The sequence below is a fragment of the Patagioenas fasciata genome, chromosome 3 (assembly GCF_037038585.1).
Source record: "Patagioenas fasciata isolate bPatFas1 chromosome 3, bPatFas1.hap1, whole genome shotgun sequence".
In the NCBI taxonomy this organism is placed as follows: domain Eukaryota; kingdom Metazoa; phylum Chordata; class Aves; order Columbiformes; family Columbidae; genus Patagioenas; species Patagioenas fasciata.
In genome coordinates, this window is record NC_092522.1 from 99,566,685 (window position 1) to 99,583,356 (window position 16,672).

The following is a 16,672-nucleotide window of genomic DNA, read 5'->3' on the forward strand; positions in this document are numbered from 1 at the left end:
ATCTATTTTATGTTATAACTTCAAATGAACCATAATCTCACATAGTTCAGAAGAACACACATATGCGAGTTGTATTCAGACTGCTGCACAAGTTGTGTGTACAAAGAGGGTGTTCTACTAAAAAAAATTTGCTTTTCAGCTCTTTTGAAGAATAATTCTATTTGAACCACAAGAGCTAGAAGTTACTCCAGATATGTTCTACCTGTTTTACAGATCAGGGAGATCATTAGAGAATATTTTCCTATTGGGCATCTTTATCACCCACTGGTCACAGCTAGCAATATCTGCTGAATAGTAAGATTTGTTGTATATTTTCAGTTAACTGGGATTATCTAGTTATTAGTGTCTTAAAAGCGTTTTGACCATGGAAGACAAACCCTCAAATTTATGAGAGTTGACAGTGATGCATTAGTATTGTAAATATTGCTGTACTATGCCATAGTCAATAAGGTTGTTGCTTGTGATATGTTTAGTTGTATTTTTTTTTTCTATTCATCATAGCAATTTAAGACAGAAGCTTATCAGCAGCAGATAGAAATGGAAAGATTGAACCATCAGGCAGAATTATTGCTGAAGAAGGTAACAGAAGAGAGTGACAAGCACACTGTTCAAGACCCTCTCTCAGAGCTCAAACTAATGTGGGACACCCTAGAAGAAAAAATTATAAATAGACAGGTAAATAAACTTGAAGATGGGGGCTTTATTCATGACTTTGAGAAAAGCTTTTAGTTATGTATAATGTTTGTATTAATTTGCAGAGTTATTCCTTTTATTTTGGAAATTACAGAACCATATATAATAGAATTTTAATTTTACAATTTACCAAGTTGGTTTTTTGGTTTTTAAACCCTTAGCGGTATTTTTTTGTCATTTCCTCTGTCAGCGGTGCCATGTTGAATCATTATTATTTCACTTTGGTTATTTGATGACATCTTAAGTAACAGCTGAAAACATGTTTATATGTGCAAAACTAATAATAGGTGCTGGTTGGTTGGTTTGGTTTGGTTTGGTTTAGTTTCTTAAATCCCTTAATATTAAACTCTTTCAGTGCTCTTAAATTATCAAAGTGAAAGATTTAAAGATGCAGTGATTTGAAGTGTATTTTTTTCTAAATTGAATAATTACATAACAAAGATCATGCACAAATGGCATTTATATTGAAATTATGTTTTAAGTGATGAAAAACTACTGTCATGTCTGATTCTGCTCTGGTTACATGGGATCTTCGAAGGTCAGGAATTTGGGCTTGGAATGTAAGGCTTTACAAGGGAATTGCTCACTCAGCTCTAAAGTAGCTGTTTGTGTTGGATAACTGTTTCTCCCTGGTTTTTGTGCTATCATATGCATGTACTCCACTCTGGATTATGGTGACTAATGGTAATATAAGCCAGTTCAATAGCATCATGAAACCATTGTATTATTAATTTTATTTTTACTATAGCACAAGCTGGAAGGTGCCTTGTTAGCCTTGGGGCAGTTCCAGCACGCCCTGGATGAGTTACTGACGTGGCTGACGCATACAGAGGACTTGCTGAACGAACAGAAACCTGTGGGTGGAGACCCTAAGGCTATTGAAATTGAACTTGCCAAACATCATGTATGTAATTATAATGAGTATTAACTGAAACGTTCTTTTGATGTTTATCTTAGTGATGAGTCTTGTAGTAAAATTTAGCACTTGATAAATAATTCCCTATAGAGATTTTCAAGATGTAGATTATAGCTGAAATGCAGGCTTGGAATAACTGATGTCTTTGCTCTTACTCCTCTGTATTCTTTCCTTCCTGCATATGCCATGCAAGTGGCATAAATTTCAGCCAAAAAAAGAGCAGCTCACCCTAGTTTCCACCTTTATTCACCTTCATTTGACCCAGGGAATTCGAAAGTTATGGAACCTGCTGCTCTCCCTGAAGGAGTAAACTCCTTGTTTAGGGCAGGTTTCACAAAATGCACGAATGTTATATATCTCTTGTGCTTGTTTATTTGTTTTCAGGAAACAGTCATTTGTTCTTCTGAATTCTGCAAAATTGTATTTCAGTTGGGTCCAGCTAGCAGAGAGAATGCTTCTCTGAAAGTCTCTGCAAACTTTAGGGGTATCAATACCCCCATCTTTTTCTCTTTGTTACATAGAGTGTAGGGTTAATTTTTTGGTTTTTTGTTTTAGTATTTTTACTGACTATTGTGACTTCGGAGCCCGTGGAAGAATGATTCCATTGTGCCTTTATTTTGAAGAGTATCTCCCAGGAGCTAGAGATCTTCTCTACCACTTTGTGTGACTCTGTGCTGTTCATGATGATGTGTTCTTTCTAGGCCTGAAGATTTCAATGTAATCTCAAAGATCCTCTCCTTTCCTTTAAATCTGCCATTTAATTTTTGGCCTGCGTATGATGTGAAAAGTATTCAGAGTTGGTTTTGGTCTTAGAATTGATTTAAACTGACAGTACACAGATAATTAAGGCATTTTCATTGTTTGTATTAATGTAGCTTCTGAAGCTTTTTGTGTGGTGAGCTGGAACTTGAGCAGAGGAAAATATCCACGTGCCCTGTGTGACTACTGTTATAAACAGGCCCTTAAAAAAAAATTAGAAACATAGCTTCTGCTCCATGAACCTTTTATATTCTCATCAAACAGAAGTGGTTTACTACTGAAGAAGCATCCACACATCATTTATGACTTCATCTACCTTCAGTGCCAAAGGAGTTCAGCAAACACATAATCAATCTACTTCCTTTTCATAAAACAGAGTTTATAGGTTAGAAAGTTCATGCAGTAGTGCATCCTGTGGTAGCCTGTAAAAACATCCATCTCTTGAATAACTTTGGAAAGTTGTTCTTAGTGAGCTTCAGCAGGAAGGAAGTGATAGGATGTATCTGCTTCTGTGAATATGCCTTTTTTTCACCCTGTTAGGAAAATAAAATAAAGAATCTCTTCCAGTCCTTAGCTTAGAAGAATTAAAGCAAATATGATGTGTGTTTTGCATACAAGGCTACTTGTGACTTGTCGTGTTATCAGAAAAGACATCGCGGCAGTCGTGTGGCTGTATGGCACAGCAGGCACATAGTATTCTTGTTCCTCTCTCTCTTCTCAGACTACTGCTCCACAAGCACTGTTTCCATACCTTACCCTCAAAAACAAAGAAAAATCCTAATAAAGTATGTAGCAAATGAAAGAAAGTGAAGAAATAGTTCTTAACTAGCACTACAAGAAACCTTTCGTAATTTCAGAAATATGTGTATTCAGAAGGAGTATATTTTTCTTCCAAGATGTAAAATAAACTGTAACATTTTAGCAGAATGGTCTGTTACTGCTTTTGACTGAAGAGACCTTGGTTATTTGCTTTATTTGCTAATACATGTTAAAGTGTTGCCTTGTCACTAGATTAGAAGTAGCTGGGTTGCTGTGATTGCTTTAATTCAATGAGGTATCAACATGGCCAATCATACATACTGTGTTATATTTGTAGGTGCTACAAAATGATGTTTTAGCTCATCAGTCTACAGTGGAAGCAGTTAAGAAAGCAGGAAATGACCTGATGGAATCAAGTGCTGTTGAAGAAGCAAGTAATTTACGGAGCAAGTTGGAACTCCTGAATCAGCACTGGCAAAATGTGTTGGAAAAAACAGAGCAAAGGAAACAGCAGCTGGACAGTGCCTTGATCCAGGTGAACAGGAAATGATCGAATAGAGAGATAACTCAGAAAAAAGGGTCTTTTTACATGAAATACAGAGATAAAGTATTAGAAGTTGCCCTAAATCAAAACCATAACGCAAACACTGCTGAATTTGGAGAAAGTTTGAATCCAGCTGTATCTTTAACAGCTGACCACTGGCTTTTATAGTGTTGAATTAAGACTTCAGCTTTTGACCTATGTATTTTTAAAGGCTGAAATTTCTGTATAGGTGTATTATTCAGGGAAAGCATTGATCTCGCAGTTGCTCCTCTAGCCTGCTTTCAAGATTTCCGTGGTTTTTGAGCTAGTTTAAATTTTGGGTTGTTTTTTTTTCCTTTGTGTGTGTGTTTTTTGTGGTGTTTTGGTTTGGTGTTGTTTGTTTTTTGTTTGTTTGGTTTTGGTTTTGTTTTTGTTTTGTTGTTGTTTTTTGGTTTTTTTTCTTTGATTATTGCAAGTATTTGGTTAAATATGTTGCCATTATACTTCTGGATCTGAGCCGGTTTTAGAACAAAGAACATTTAAGTGAGCTCTAAAATGATATGGTATCCTTTAGGCCCAAGGTTTCCATGGTGAAGTTGAAGATCTGCAGCAATGGCTGACAGACACTGAACGTCAGCTGTTGGCATCAAAACCTGTTGGAGGCTTACCAGAAACAGCAAGAGAGCAGCTTAATACCCATATGGTAAGGATCAGTATTAGAATGTTTTGCAAATTACATTTCAGGACTAACTATCTTTCAAAAGTGTTTATGGTAAATACAGAGCATGTTCTATGTATCACAATGTCTGTACAGTATCTTAAAACATTTTAATAGCCTTCAAAACAACACTGTTATTTTCAGTGTAGGAAAAGTAGTCACTTGGGAGATGCCCAAAGCTGAACCATTAGTAGTGCTGAGAGGGAAATAAAAGAACTTTTGCATCCCTTCTCTCAGAAAGAAAAACAGAAAGTGTTTGCAGATTTTTCAGCGATTCCTATTTTTGTTTTCCCTTCTATCCCCATGACTACATTTATGCTGCTTCTAAGATATGAAAGTGAACCTCAAAGTGATCTACATTAATTGAACCTTGAATTAAGAGACTTGATCCTTTATTCTTTATCTAACCACAGCTGACATTGAAGTCATCATTAGTACAGATGTAATAAGGACTACTGCCTCATATAGAGACTCTACTTCCATTAGAAATTGCAAGCTGATCAGAATGCCTGAATTATTCTCTTCCTTCCCTTCCTTTCTCTTTAAGAAACTTTCTGTGGATTTCTCTGGCCCTGTACAACCACAGAGCTTGAAAAGAGACACTTAAGCTTGATCACCTACCTCAAAGGAAGGTAGTTCGTAGTACTACATTCATGTAAAATCGTGCTGTGCTGTTAGGCCAGGATATAGGTCTAAATCCAGTGATCTAAACTCCTGACCTCCTGGCTCAGATGTAACAGTGATATTTACTGAACTGTCCTTGAACTTGAATATGCCTGACACTGTTTCCATTAGAATACTGCATTGTCATAGCTTTAAAAATCAGATTTCATTTTGGAATAATGCTGAAGGTCATTGCCCACCAATATGGGGCAGGGCAGGTTTTTTTTTGTTTTTTCCTCTAAAATTTACCAATAACTATTTTTGAGAAGGAAAGTAATTTACAGTTTTAAAGTCAGTTATGACAGGAAATTAAGACAAAATACAGAAATAAACTTGTGATTTTGATCATCCCCTCAATCATTCTCTTTTGGTCTTAAAGGGAAACAAACAAACAAACCTTTTTGTTTTTCCTTCTCTCTCTTTCTCTCCACGGTGTGGGTGGGACAAAATCACGATTCCATGAGGGTCAGTGGAGCTCTTTCCATTTTTCATCCTGGACTTAAGCTCAGATCAAGACCAAAATATTTTCCATGGATTCTTCTACTCTACACATTTTTAATAGTTACTTTACTTACAGATTGATTAAAGAATCCTTAACCTGAATGTAGTGTTATAGTTGAAACAAATGTGAATGTGTCCCCAGTAATATGTATTCTATACAATCATTTCCTAACTGTATGTGGATGTCTTAACAGATTGTTACTATAGTGTGGGCCTTCATGTAACTGCAGGCATTGACTTGTTATCCTTTAATGTATATAAGCCTTAAAAAGCAGGACTTGATTTCAGTTTAGGTAGTTCTCAGTTCATCTGTGCAGATATGTGAAAATTCTCCTTTTTTTTCTTTTCCTGTGTTAAAGCCACTTGTCATGTTGAGTACTATTCTAAATTCAAACTTGCCCCTAAGTGATAGAACCTGTGTTAGTTTGTGGCTGAAGAAGAAAGTTTTGCACTTTGATTTGTTTCTCTTTGGAAATAACACTGTGAACCGTTTTCTTGAGTATAAAATCTGTTTCTTCAAATATAAATAAGAGAGCCCTTAACCATAATCAGCTCATGAATGGAGCTGAGATTGGTCAGCGTCTCCAGCTAAGGCAGCTTCAGGAAAACAAAAGATATGAAGAGACATTACAGGACACCAACAGGAAAAGGTCTTAAAAAATGCCTCTGGCTGTCCCAGCGCTGCTCAGAACATCCCTCTCCTTTTCTTAAAACAATCATTTCTCTCAGTTCCTCCTTTAAAACAACTTTAACTGCTCTTGCCCACTTCAGAACATGACTGTACTGCTGAATTAACCACTTGTGTTGCAACCCTGTCTTAGGCTGAGCCCAGCCCCAGTGTCTGGGGCTACTCCTGCCTCACCGTGACTCACCTGTGCTGGACTCCTTGGGTTTACTATGGAGAGGTTCTGCTGTAAAATAAGATGCTTTGGGGAGTTCTGGAAACGAGAAATATTGTGGGGAGGTTGAGAATGTCAGAGGAAACAGGCTAGATGGCACCACTTCTCATAGTCCTCAGAAAGAAAGCAAAGGAGCTTTGTGTCCTGTTAAAGCCTTAGCTCGTGGCTGAACCTGCTTCCTGCTTTGCTCTCCTCTGTGCTCAGGTAGAACCCTGTATGCAGAATCTCTTAGCCCAAAGAAAATGTGGGGTTTGGGTTCTTGTCCTGGGAATCAGAGGAAGAGTCCTTTTCCTCCTGTTTGCAAGACACTTATTTCTCATTTCCTGGAAGATGTTCCTCATTTGGGAGTCTGCAGCAACTTTTTTAATATTAATGGTTTTTAGATGGTCTGTTACAATATTGAACATGCCCCTTTCCACCTTGTCTTTAACATAGTTAAAGAAGAATATTTAGTAGAGTAATTAGGAGGTAAAACAGCCGTTACCGTTATTCTCCTGGCTTTCTTTTTCTGTGTAAAATTTCTTCAGTGCTCTTGCCTAGCAAGTGAATGAATATATGGGCAAAACAAAAGAGACAGTGTCCAATAAAGCAGCCCTCCCAAGTTGTTCCACCCACTTTTGAAGACGTATTGGGATAGGTCTGGGCTTTCAGCGCACTGTATAATGCTGACACTTTGTGTGTGTCAGCTGCACATGGACCTTAAACCAACCAAGTTGTAACAAGTCTTGTGCACTAAGTGCATAGTACTTTCTTTGCCAGGCTTTAGATCTCAGAGAAAATATCTGACAGACAGTACAAGTTCTCATTTCCTGAAGAATTGGGCCCTTTCTTTGCTCATTTGGCTTTTTATGAATTACATATGTTTCTTTTATTAGTCTTAATCATACCTGCTAAATGTTGGGGGAGGAATAAATATCATAATAGTATTTGTAGAGAGTATTAAATTCTACCTGACTTATTTTTTTGTGCTTGCTTTATTTAGGAACTTTGTGCTGCCTTTGAAGCCAAAGAAGAGACATACAAGTGTCTAATGCAGAAAGGCCAGCAGATGCTTGCAAGATGCCCAGAGTCTGCTGAAACAAATGTTGAGCAGGACATAAATAACTTAAAAGAAAAATGGGAATCGGTACAAACAAAGCTCAGTGAAAGAAAAGTACGTATTTTTACATAAAAATAGAAGTGTAAATAATGTATTTAAGGATGTTAATGTTCAGTGCTTTTATGCATGCATACTTGCTTGATCTTGTAGATTGAAAATCAATTGTAGAGACAGTTACGCAGAATTCATTTGTTTGTTTAGAAAGTACTGGGAAAAATGGGATTCAAGAAGTTGATTATCTATAATTGGGGGGGAGGATGGGTGGGAATGGTACAAGTCTGTTCCACAGAAATATGTTAATTTATACTGATAATGCTCATTTAGTAGGATGAGGGCTTTTCTGTTTTTTATTACAGAGAGTAATAAGAGAGTGAATAAGATTATTTGATCATTCAAGCTTACCCCCTTCTCAGTACAGAATTGCTTCATTAATTTTCCTAGCTTTCATCCATTTTTTTCTTAAATTTTCCAAATGCTTGGCCTTCTGCCACTTACTTCAAGTGACTACCTTCTGTTCTAACACAGATGAATAGCATGATTTCACTGATATGCAACATACGTGTTCTTGTTATTAATTTCATTTTGCTTTCATTCCTTCACGAAGTGTAGTCCATTTGTTCTACCTCAATCAAACAATGAAGAATATAAATAATTACAAACAGAAGAACTTTCTGTACAGCCCTGATGTGTATGAAGCACAAATATTTAATTCACAACTTAGTTATATTTTAAAGAATGCTGGTGTCTCTTAAGGTAGCTGTATAATGTAATAATGTCAAACTAATTAATACCCAACATGAGCACCTTCCTTCAGGAAGCTGTAAGTGCTGAGTTAGGCCAGCAGTGTAATTGTTTGAAAATCTCTGACTGCGATCTCATGATCAACAAAAATTCTGTGTCCGAAACGCGTCTCAGTTCAGGCAACCAAAATGAAAATTGGGCTTGATTAAAAAGAAGTGGTCTAGGGAAACTTATTCTTTTGTTCAGTGCAAGAGAAGCCTCTTTGAGGCTCTTCCAAGTGCACCACCACCTTAGATTTATGATATATTACAGATTTTGTATTGAAATGGATAAATCCATACGTTAGGATTAAGTAGTAGTAGATGTAATGTTCTAATGTGGAAATTTTAATCTTGATACTAGGTGCTGTATTTTCTACTTATCTATTGTACATCATTTTACTGTTACTCTTCTGTCCATCTCCTTTAATATGCTGAAATGCAGGCTGTTATTTTAGAGGTCAGAAACTTTGAGTTGAAGAATGTTTTAAAATGCTAAACTAAAATGGTTTACTCCAAAATACGGACCTAAAATGGTTTACTTGGCTGAGGCCCCTGCACAATATCAGCTGTTATTAAAATATGACCTATCTTTACAGACCAAACTGGAAGAAGCCCTCAATTTAGCTATGGAGTTCCACAACTCACTTCAAGATTTCATCAATTGGCTTACTCAGGCTGAGCAAACTCTAACTGCAGCTTCTCGGCCAAGTCTTATCTTGGACACTGTCTTGTTTCAAATTGATGAACACAAGGTATGTAAAGAAACAGATGTGTAACGTTTTTCTCCCACTCTGTGGAGATACTTTAACAATGTCCAAATGAACCCTGTAATGCTGGCATTCAGAGAAACATTTAATTTGTTTTAAAGTACGTTTTATACTTTTTCTCGCTGGATCATTCTTTATCAAACTGGAGTTTTTTCAGTGTTTACCCAGTGCTTGAGCAATGTAGTATCCAGAGTAATTTTCTCCCCTTTTTCCAAGGTTTTTGCCACAGAAGTGAATTCTCATCGAGATCAGATCATAGAGCTGGACAAAACTGGAACCCATTTGAAATATTTCAGCCAGAAACAGGATGTTGTCCTCATTAAGAATCTGCTGATTAGTGTACAGAGCCGATGGGAAAAAGTAGTTCAACGCTTAGTTGAAAGGGGAAGAGCTTTGGATGATGCAAGGAAAAGAGCAAAACAGGTAATCGGACAACAGCTGTTGTACAACTCTTTGAACTTAGCTGTAATTACATCCAGACTCTTGAAGAATATGATGCTTTAAAGCACTTTCAAGTAAGTCTGTGTTTAGTGTGACAGACACTGTTGAGTTAGTGGAGTAATTTCTGTGATTCAATCATAGAGCACTTCATTTGGGAGGTGAAAGCATCATTTTCAACCCGAGCAGTGACTTCTGTCTGCAGTACAGAATAGTCTGAAAGAAGAAAGTTACAGTATGGCTTCCAGATGTGCACTAGTGCCATCTGTCCTCAAAAAGAAGTTTCACAATCAACCCCTTATATTTTAAAGAATGTGATGAACCCTTTTCATTTATCTGTGGGAGTATTCCTTAGTATTTTCTTCTTGGGTTTACATTGTGCTCTGATTAATAGTCATCACTTCCTTAATCTCTTATGTTAGTTACTAGACCAATAATCTTCTGTGTGGTAATGTATCTCCATTTATTTCCTGAAAATCCTGGAGAGTTTTTTTTTTACGCAGTTTTCCTCACCAGGGAGCGTACATTTTTTTCCTTGGATTCGTGTTCCACTCACAGACGAACATAAATGATAAGAAACAAAATGTATGAGAGGAATGTAATATGTTTAAAAGTCAATAGAAAGTTCTAGCTTGCTTTTATTCAAGTGAACATGACCAGAATTTGGTCATGTCCATAGCCAAACCACATTCCCACATTCACTGCTACCACTGCTCAGCTCATAGAGTTAAGAACTTCTCTGGGCAATTAATTAGTCCATAAGCCAAGTAAATGTTATTTATTTTCCAGCAATTTCTCTTCTGCATTCATGCATACAACAGTTCTGCAATGAGCTGGATTTCATCTCTATATCAATTGACAGAACTGAAAACAATAAGTTATGAATTTAGGATGACAACTCTCTGTACAGACCAGGAAAGGAGTACTGAAGGGTGCTGGTGTCAAGGCCTGATCCAGTCATGCAAAACAGGGTCCAGGAGCTTTGAGAGGTTTCTGGACTCATTTCTTGTGCTTTCATTTGTAGGCAGCCCAGGCAAGAAAAAATTTCAAAAGGGATGCAGAGAGAGAAATGGGTAGCATAGAAAATCGAATCCCAAAGGGATGCCACTTAGTGAAATCTGGTTGAATCTTTAGTCTTTCCCTGCTTCCTTCCCCGAAGTGCTCTTTTTGTTGAGAGAGGAAGGAAGATCAAGAATCTGTTCCTTGCACACCAAGATTGCATTTGATTTAATGACAGCATTTGTCAACATCCCGGGGAAAATCTTGAGCAGTCATTCAGACGGGAGTTTTCCCCAGTGATTTATTTCTGTAGTCCCATGTAAGCAAGAGCTAAGCCCCATTCTTGCTCTGTTTACTATTCGTTACTAAAAATGTAAGAATCTAAATGACGAGCACATCAACAGGAGTTATCAATGTGTTTCTGAAAGACAGACACTATGTGTGCAGATCATGTACATAAAAGGTTGCTATTTCACATAGGAGAGGGGAGGCTGAGTCCATGGTTTGGCTGGTCCTTTGTGAGAGACAGGGGAGTAGAAGGACACCAGGTTTTTCTGAAGTCTGCAGAGTACTTGTTTGGCCTGTAGAGAATTGGTCGGTAATTAATGTTTTCAGAATATTTTATGAACCAGTGAGTTTTTTAATTCTTGCGAATCTCACTTTGCCACAGTTCCATGATGCCTGGCACAAACTTATGGAATGGCTGGAAGAGTCAGAGAAATCTTTGGACTCAGATCTTGAAATTGCAAATGACCCTGACAAAATAAAGATGCAGCTTGCACAGCATAAGGTGAGTCGTGAGTGAGGAAATGCCAAGTGCCCAGTGAGATGTAGGTAAGTCTTGTCAATCTCATACTATTCAGTCATCAAAGGAAGAAGGTTTGTGGCTTTACTACAATGGAGTGTTTATTAGCATCAGATTAAATGGTGGTGTGTTACCGGTGGGGAGTGAAAACAAAAATTTCACACTATCTTGTCTGGGGGGGAACGGATAACTATGAAAAAGAAAGACATAATAATACAGCACCATGGAAACTGTAAAAACAAAGTAATCTCAGAATAGGAATATCTGAAGAGGTTTTATTGCAGACTTTTTTCAGTCCTTAAACCACAAATTTACCATCCAGTTATTTGGGTTGAGGTTTTCATTTTAATACTACAGAACCACCTGAAAACTGAAAAATAATCTTGTATTTTGAGTGGAAGTTGTTTTTTATGTCAAGTGGAAATATTTATGATATCCTTTGGAAAGTAAAATGACACCATTTAGTAGCAAAGGCCGTTTTTGTTTATGGGATTCAAAATTCCAGGACCAGCTTTCCACAAACCAACTACTGTAGGTGAAAATGAAAATCTCACTGATAGACCTTGCTTCTCAAACAAATAATAATAGCGGTGTAAAAACTCTGTAGTTCCATCAAACACAGAAAAAATAAAGGATGGAAGAAGCCTTTACTTCACTTTTACTTTTGTAAAATCCTTTAATGATATATTACTGAGGATCAAGTGAGTGAGTGGTAGAATCCTCAGGGACAGACTGTGATTCAAGATTTGTCTTGGAGCAGTTTCATCAGAGACAAGAGTATCGAAAGATCATTCATTTTTCTACATTTTGGCATACAATAACTTCTACTTTTCATCTCCATTTTATTTTTCTTAATTTCTTTCATGTTTTCATTCTGCGCAATATCCTCAAGGATTTGCGTATCTCATTGTAGCTTCTGTTGGTTGTTTTTACCTCTGACAGCTTTTTCCACATATACTAATAATTGCTTACTGCATCAGACTGCTTTATATTTTTATAATCTCTCAGTTTGCATGATGATTTAAGTATTGTTTATCAACCAGAAAAATATTCTTCTTTTATAGAAGGTTGGCTTTTGGTCAAACAAAAATAGTTTTACCTATGCTTGCTGTTAAAATTTTTTGATAAAACCTACATTAACGTTCTGTTATGCTAACTCTGCAATTTCAGTTTGTTCTGGGACTGCTGCTGTTGCCAGAATTTTAAGTCAGCAATGGGAATTTAGGGGGGGGGAAAAAAAAAATCTATCTGTTAAGGTAGTCTTTCCTGTCTTCTGTGACTTGATCAGTCTTCTGTTCCTTCCACTGCTCTATTTTCTTTATGTAAAGTTCAGACTCCTCATGAGTATGGTCAACACGTTGTGAGTATGCTTTGAGGTTCTTCCAGGTCCTGAGGTTTGACTCTACCTTTATTCTCCTCCCCTCTTCTGACATGTTAAACTTGATAGTCTCACTTGTTCTTTCCGCCTACAGCAGTACGTTTTATGAGATGAGGCTGCCTCACATGGATTGGCAGACTCATCACTTCTCTCAGTAGCTTTTTGCCAGCTTCTTTTCTTAAAAAATGCCAGCAGAGAGTAGCTGCTTCAGTTGCTTGAATCTCATTAAGGAATGGCATGGAGTGTGACACAGGGATATTAGGATTGAAACTGGCAGTTTGGAGGAAGAAGATGAATGTATGTGAGAGAAGGAGTTTTGTGAACTTTGTGACTTTAAACTTCAAACAACCCCCCCAAGAAATCAACTCAATTGTTTTTTAATGAGCTGTCAAACTTCCCAACACTGCAATGTCCTTCCTTGTATTTTGAGTCCTTTCCTTCCACTCCCACATATACCCCCTGTGTCTGTCTTTGTCTTTTCTGTCCAGCCTTGAAGGTTTCCTTGCTCCATTTAGTTAACGATTTTGCTATCTGAACTGAATGTGTGTGCTGTAAGCAATAATTTGGACTCACTCTTTACCAGTTGTTACTGCCAAAAAAAAAAAAAAAGAAAAAGAAAAAAGAGTCCCTGAAAGAGAAAAGCCAAGATAATGTGTTTTCTCTCTCAGTCATATCTAGTGTGTTGCCAGGGACTTTTGGGGGTTATTCACGGTCTGCTTATCAGCAATTTTTTCTCATTTTTAAAAGTCAGGAATGGAAAAACCCTTACTAGGTCACCCAGTCCATTCCTGTGCTAATGCTGAATGTTCCTGACAGTACATTGATATGAACCTGGCTAATTTTATCTATATGTTCCCATCTTCCTTAGAAGGAAGGTAAATACTTAATTACTGAGATTCCGTTCATCTTACCTGTCTGCTTCAGGCAGCTTAAACCAAAATCTACATTACACCTCTGTGAAATCAAGTTAAAGTAGATATGATATAGTATGTGTAGTCAGTCTCTCAAAGAAGGAATTGTCTGCAACCATTTGTTCACCTGTAAATCTGTTTTTCCTGTATGATCCTTCTCTGGCAGCCATGCATGTAGTATTAAGTAGTTAATAAAGTAGTTAATAAACCTCATCAAATAAAAGGAGCACAGACTCTTTTGGCCTAGTATTATTTTGTGACCCAAAAAAACCCCCAAACTTAATTCTGTATATCTCAGTTTCCTAAAGCAAGCTCGTGATTTTCATTTTTTTCGTTAACTGATTTCCTGCTAGCAGTTCATGAAGGTGTGAAATAACATACTTTATGCATTGCTACCGTTTAAAAGCTGATGTGTAGCACTGTTTCTGTCTTTTGGCAGTGTTTCTTTATTTAATTATTTACCCTGTCAGTTGGTTAACTCCTCTGCAGTATCAGATGAGCTGTGATTCTGTGTGCTCCTCTGTGTCTCTGAAAAGCTTCCAGTGACTCTGTGCAGAAGAAGCTGTCAGGTGAATGGAACTGCTGTGTCACTGTCATCTTCCAGAGTCATTGGATCGCAGAAACCTGCTTGTGGTTGTGGCTTCCAGCCCAAACTGGGTTATTGGAATGTCACCTGGCTGCTTCTTGTGCCTGGATCTGTTTATTTCTGGCATACAATTCTTACCAATTATAGTATGCTTTAGTCTTAGGAGGGTTAAACACTTGTGATTGGAGGCTTCCCAGTTTCACCATCCTGAGCTAAAACAGAGTGACTTTTGTATCCCTTGGGGTGCTCTACACTGGCTTGAAATCTCTGTACGTAAAAATGTAGTATGAATACTGTTGAGTTCATGGTTCCCAAAGTCACAGTTCTTTCACATTCTTCTGACTACCATGTAGCCTCTTGCTCAAATTCAGGAATATGGCAGTAGGACAGGAATCATTGCTGTCACTGAAGGAGGGATTTTCCAGGGGTTGTTCCAGTAGACACAGAGCTACAGAGGGGGACAAAAGGCAGGGACTCTGCTAGTGTCAAGCCCCATATAATGTCAGGTGCACTGTGGCACTGTCAGGCTAGAAAATTTGCAGTAAGTTTAACATTTTCTTGTAGCCACATTTACAATTTCCATTGTAAATAATATGTCAAAGACTAATAAACTGTGACCTGTAAGCAGTTAATGTTATATAGGTGTTTTCTTTTTATTCCATATACATAGGAATTCCAGAAATCTCTTGGTGCCAAACATTCTGTGTATGATACTACAAATAGGACTGGACGCTCCTTGAAAGAGAAAACCACCTTGGCTGATGACAATCTGAAACTTGACGATATGCTGAGTGAACTAAGGGATAAGTGGGATACAATTTGTGGAAAATCAGTGGAAAGGTAAATTAAAACTAATTGTTCAGCAGATAAGAAAAAGGCTTAGGAGAATTCTTTTGACTTCTGTTTCAGCTTCTGTTGTGTAGAAGTAAAACCAGATTGGCTACCTTGTTTGAGAGTTAAGAGTGCCCAAGTAGTAGAATACTGGAAATGTATCCTTTACTGATGGTATGGAAGAGGACTGGATGGGTGTGATGGTCTCACTATTTGAAAAGGGAAACGCTGATTGAAAGGTCTTGGTTGTTATCATTTTATGCTGAAAATGTTTTCTTAAAGTGAATGAATGATTATTTTGTTTGTGTGTGGTGTTTTGTTTTTTTTTTTCCTCTCAGACAAAATAAACTGGAGGAAGCCCTGTTATTTTCGGGACAATTTACTGATGCTCTCCAAGCTCTCATTGACTGGTTATACAAAATTGAACCTCAGCTGGCGGAAGATCAGCCAGTACATGGAGACATTGATTTAGTGATGAACCTGATTGACAATCACAAGGTAATTCCAAAACCATGATTTTCTAATTACTAGACTGCTAAGTGTAGCATTTTGATGGTATCTTTATTTGGCTATTCTGTAATTTTTAGAAACATGGAATAGTTTTATAGCACCAACATGTCATCAACAATGGGAAATGCTGTAAAACATATATGGAAGAAAACAACTGTTAGAGACTCATTGACACCAGTCAGCTTTGAGATATTTTACTTAGTGCTGCTATCCTTTGTTTTTATGATAAATGCACAAGTGTGCATTTATTAATACGTGTATATGGGCAAGAGGTGGCAAAAATTATTTTACTGTAAATCTTTGGGAGAAAAAGGGCTTTTATTTAGTAATCTGCTAACTAAAAGTTCAGTGCACTTGTCATGACTACAGCAGCCTTTCAAACCTGCAGGGCTGCTGTATATTCATGGAGAAAAGTAGGTGCAATGCTAAAATTATACAACTAGGCTATGGCCCAGGAAGCCTGCATTGGCAAGCTGCAGTATTTTGTTACCAAAGTGTTTTTTGAGATGGGAGCAAGTAGGAGATGTAGGACTGTGCCTCTGAATCCCAGTTTTGCACTTCAGTATGTTGGAATAAAGAGCTGTTGAAGTTACTGGTATTGCAAAGGCTACATACAGAGCTCTGGAGACTGGGAGGATTACAAGGTGATGATCTCTCCGTTTGTCTACCAGTGATTTCCAGTATCTAAAGACTGTTCAGTGAGGAGGAGATTTTCTCCCTCATGAAAATAAGTATTTGGAAACATGGGTTGTCTATAAAAATTAGCCTGAAGTATGATGGAATTGCTTCTTAAATCCCATTGCACATCACAACTTAAGTCATAGTGGCAGAGAATACTGTAGGTGTCATATCTGCTTTTAAGAGCTTCCTTTATGCAACTGGAGCTTGAGCAAAGCATTTGACATGCTGGAGAAAAGGGACCAGAGGGACCTTGACAGACTGGAGAGATGGGCCTGTGCAAACATCATGAAGTTCAGCAAGGTCAAGTGCAAGATCCTGTACATGGGTTGGAGCAATCCCAAGCACGAATACAGGCTGAGTGGAGAATGGATTGAGAACAGCTCTGAGAAGGACTTGGGGGTGTTGATTGATGAGAAATTCTACATGACCCAGTAATGTGCACTTGCAGCCCAGA

General features: G+C 37.6%; 1 protein-coding gene across 33 annotated transcripts in view; it reads left to right on the top strand.

Annotated features, from left to right (window-relative positions):
- The window catches only part of DST (dystonin), a 307,103-nt gene that overhangs the window by 265,566 nt on the left and 24,865 nt on the right, over window positions 1-16,672 (top strand). For all 33 annotated transcript variants that reach the window (XM_071806938.1, XM_071806947.1, XM_071806950.1 and 30 more), the window contains 10 exons: window positions 502-675; window positions 1,442-1,597; window positions 3,465-3,662; window positions 4,225-4,353; window positions 7,414-7,584; window positions 8,909-9,064; window positions 9,296-9,502; window positions 11,187-11,306; window positions 14,867-15,036; window positions 15,366-15,525. In XM_071806938.1, coding sequence (XP_071663039.1) covers window positions 502-675; window positions 1,442-1,597; window positions 3,465-3,662; window positions 4,225-4,353; window positions 7,414-7,584; window positions 8,909-9,064; window positions 9,296-9,502; window positions 11,187-11,306; window positions 14,867-15,036; window positions 15,366-15,525 — 1,641 coding nt within the window. The remainder of the gene's footprint in view (window positions 1-501; window positions 676-1,441; window positions 1,598-3,464; window positions 3,663-4,224; window positions 4,354-7,413; window positions 7,585-8,908; window positions 9,065-9,295; window positions 9,503-11,186; window positions 11,307-14,866; window positions 15,037-15,365; window positions 15,526-16,672) is intronic.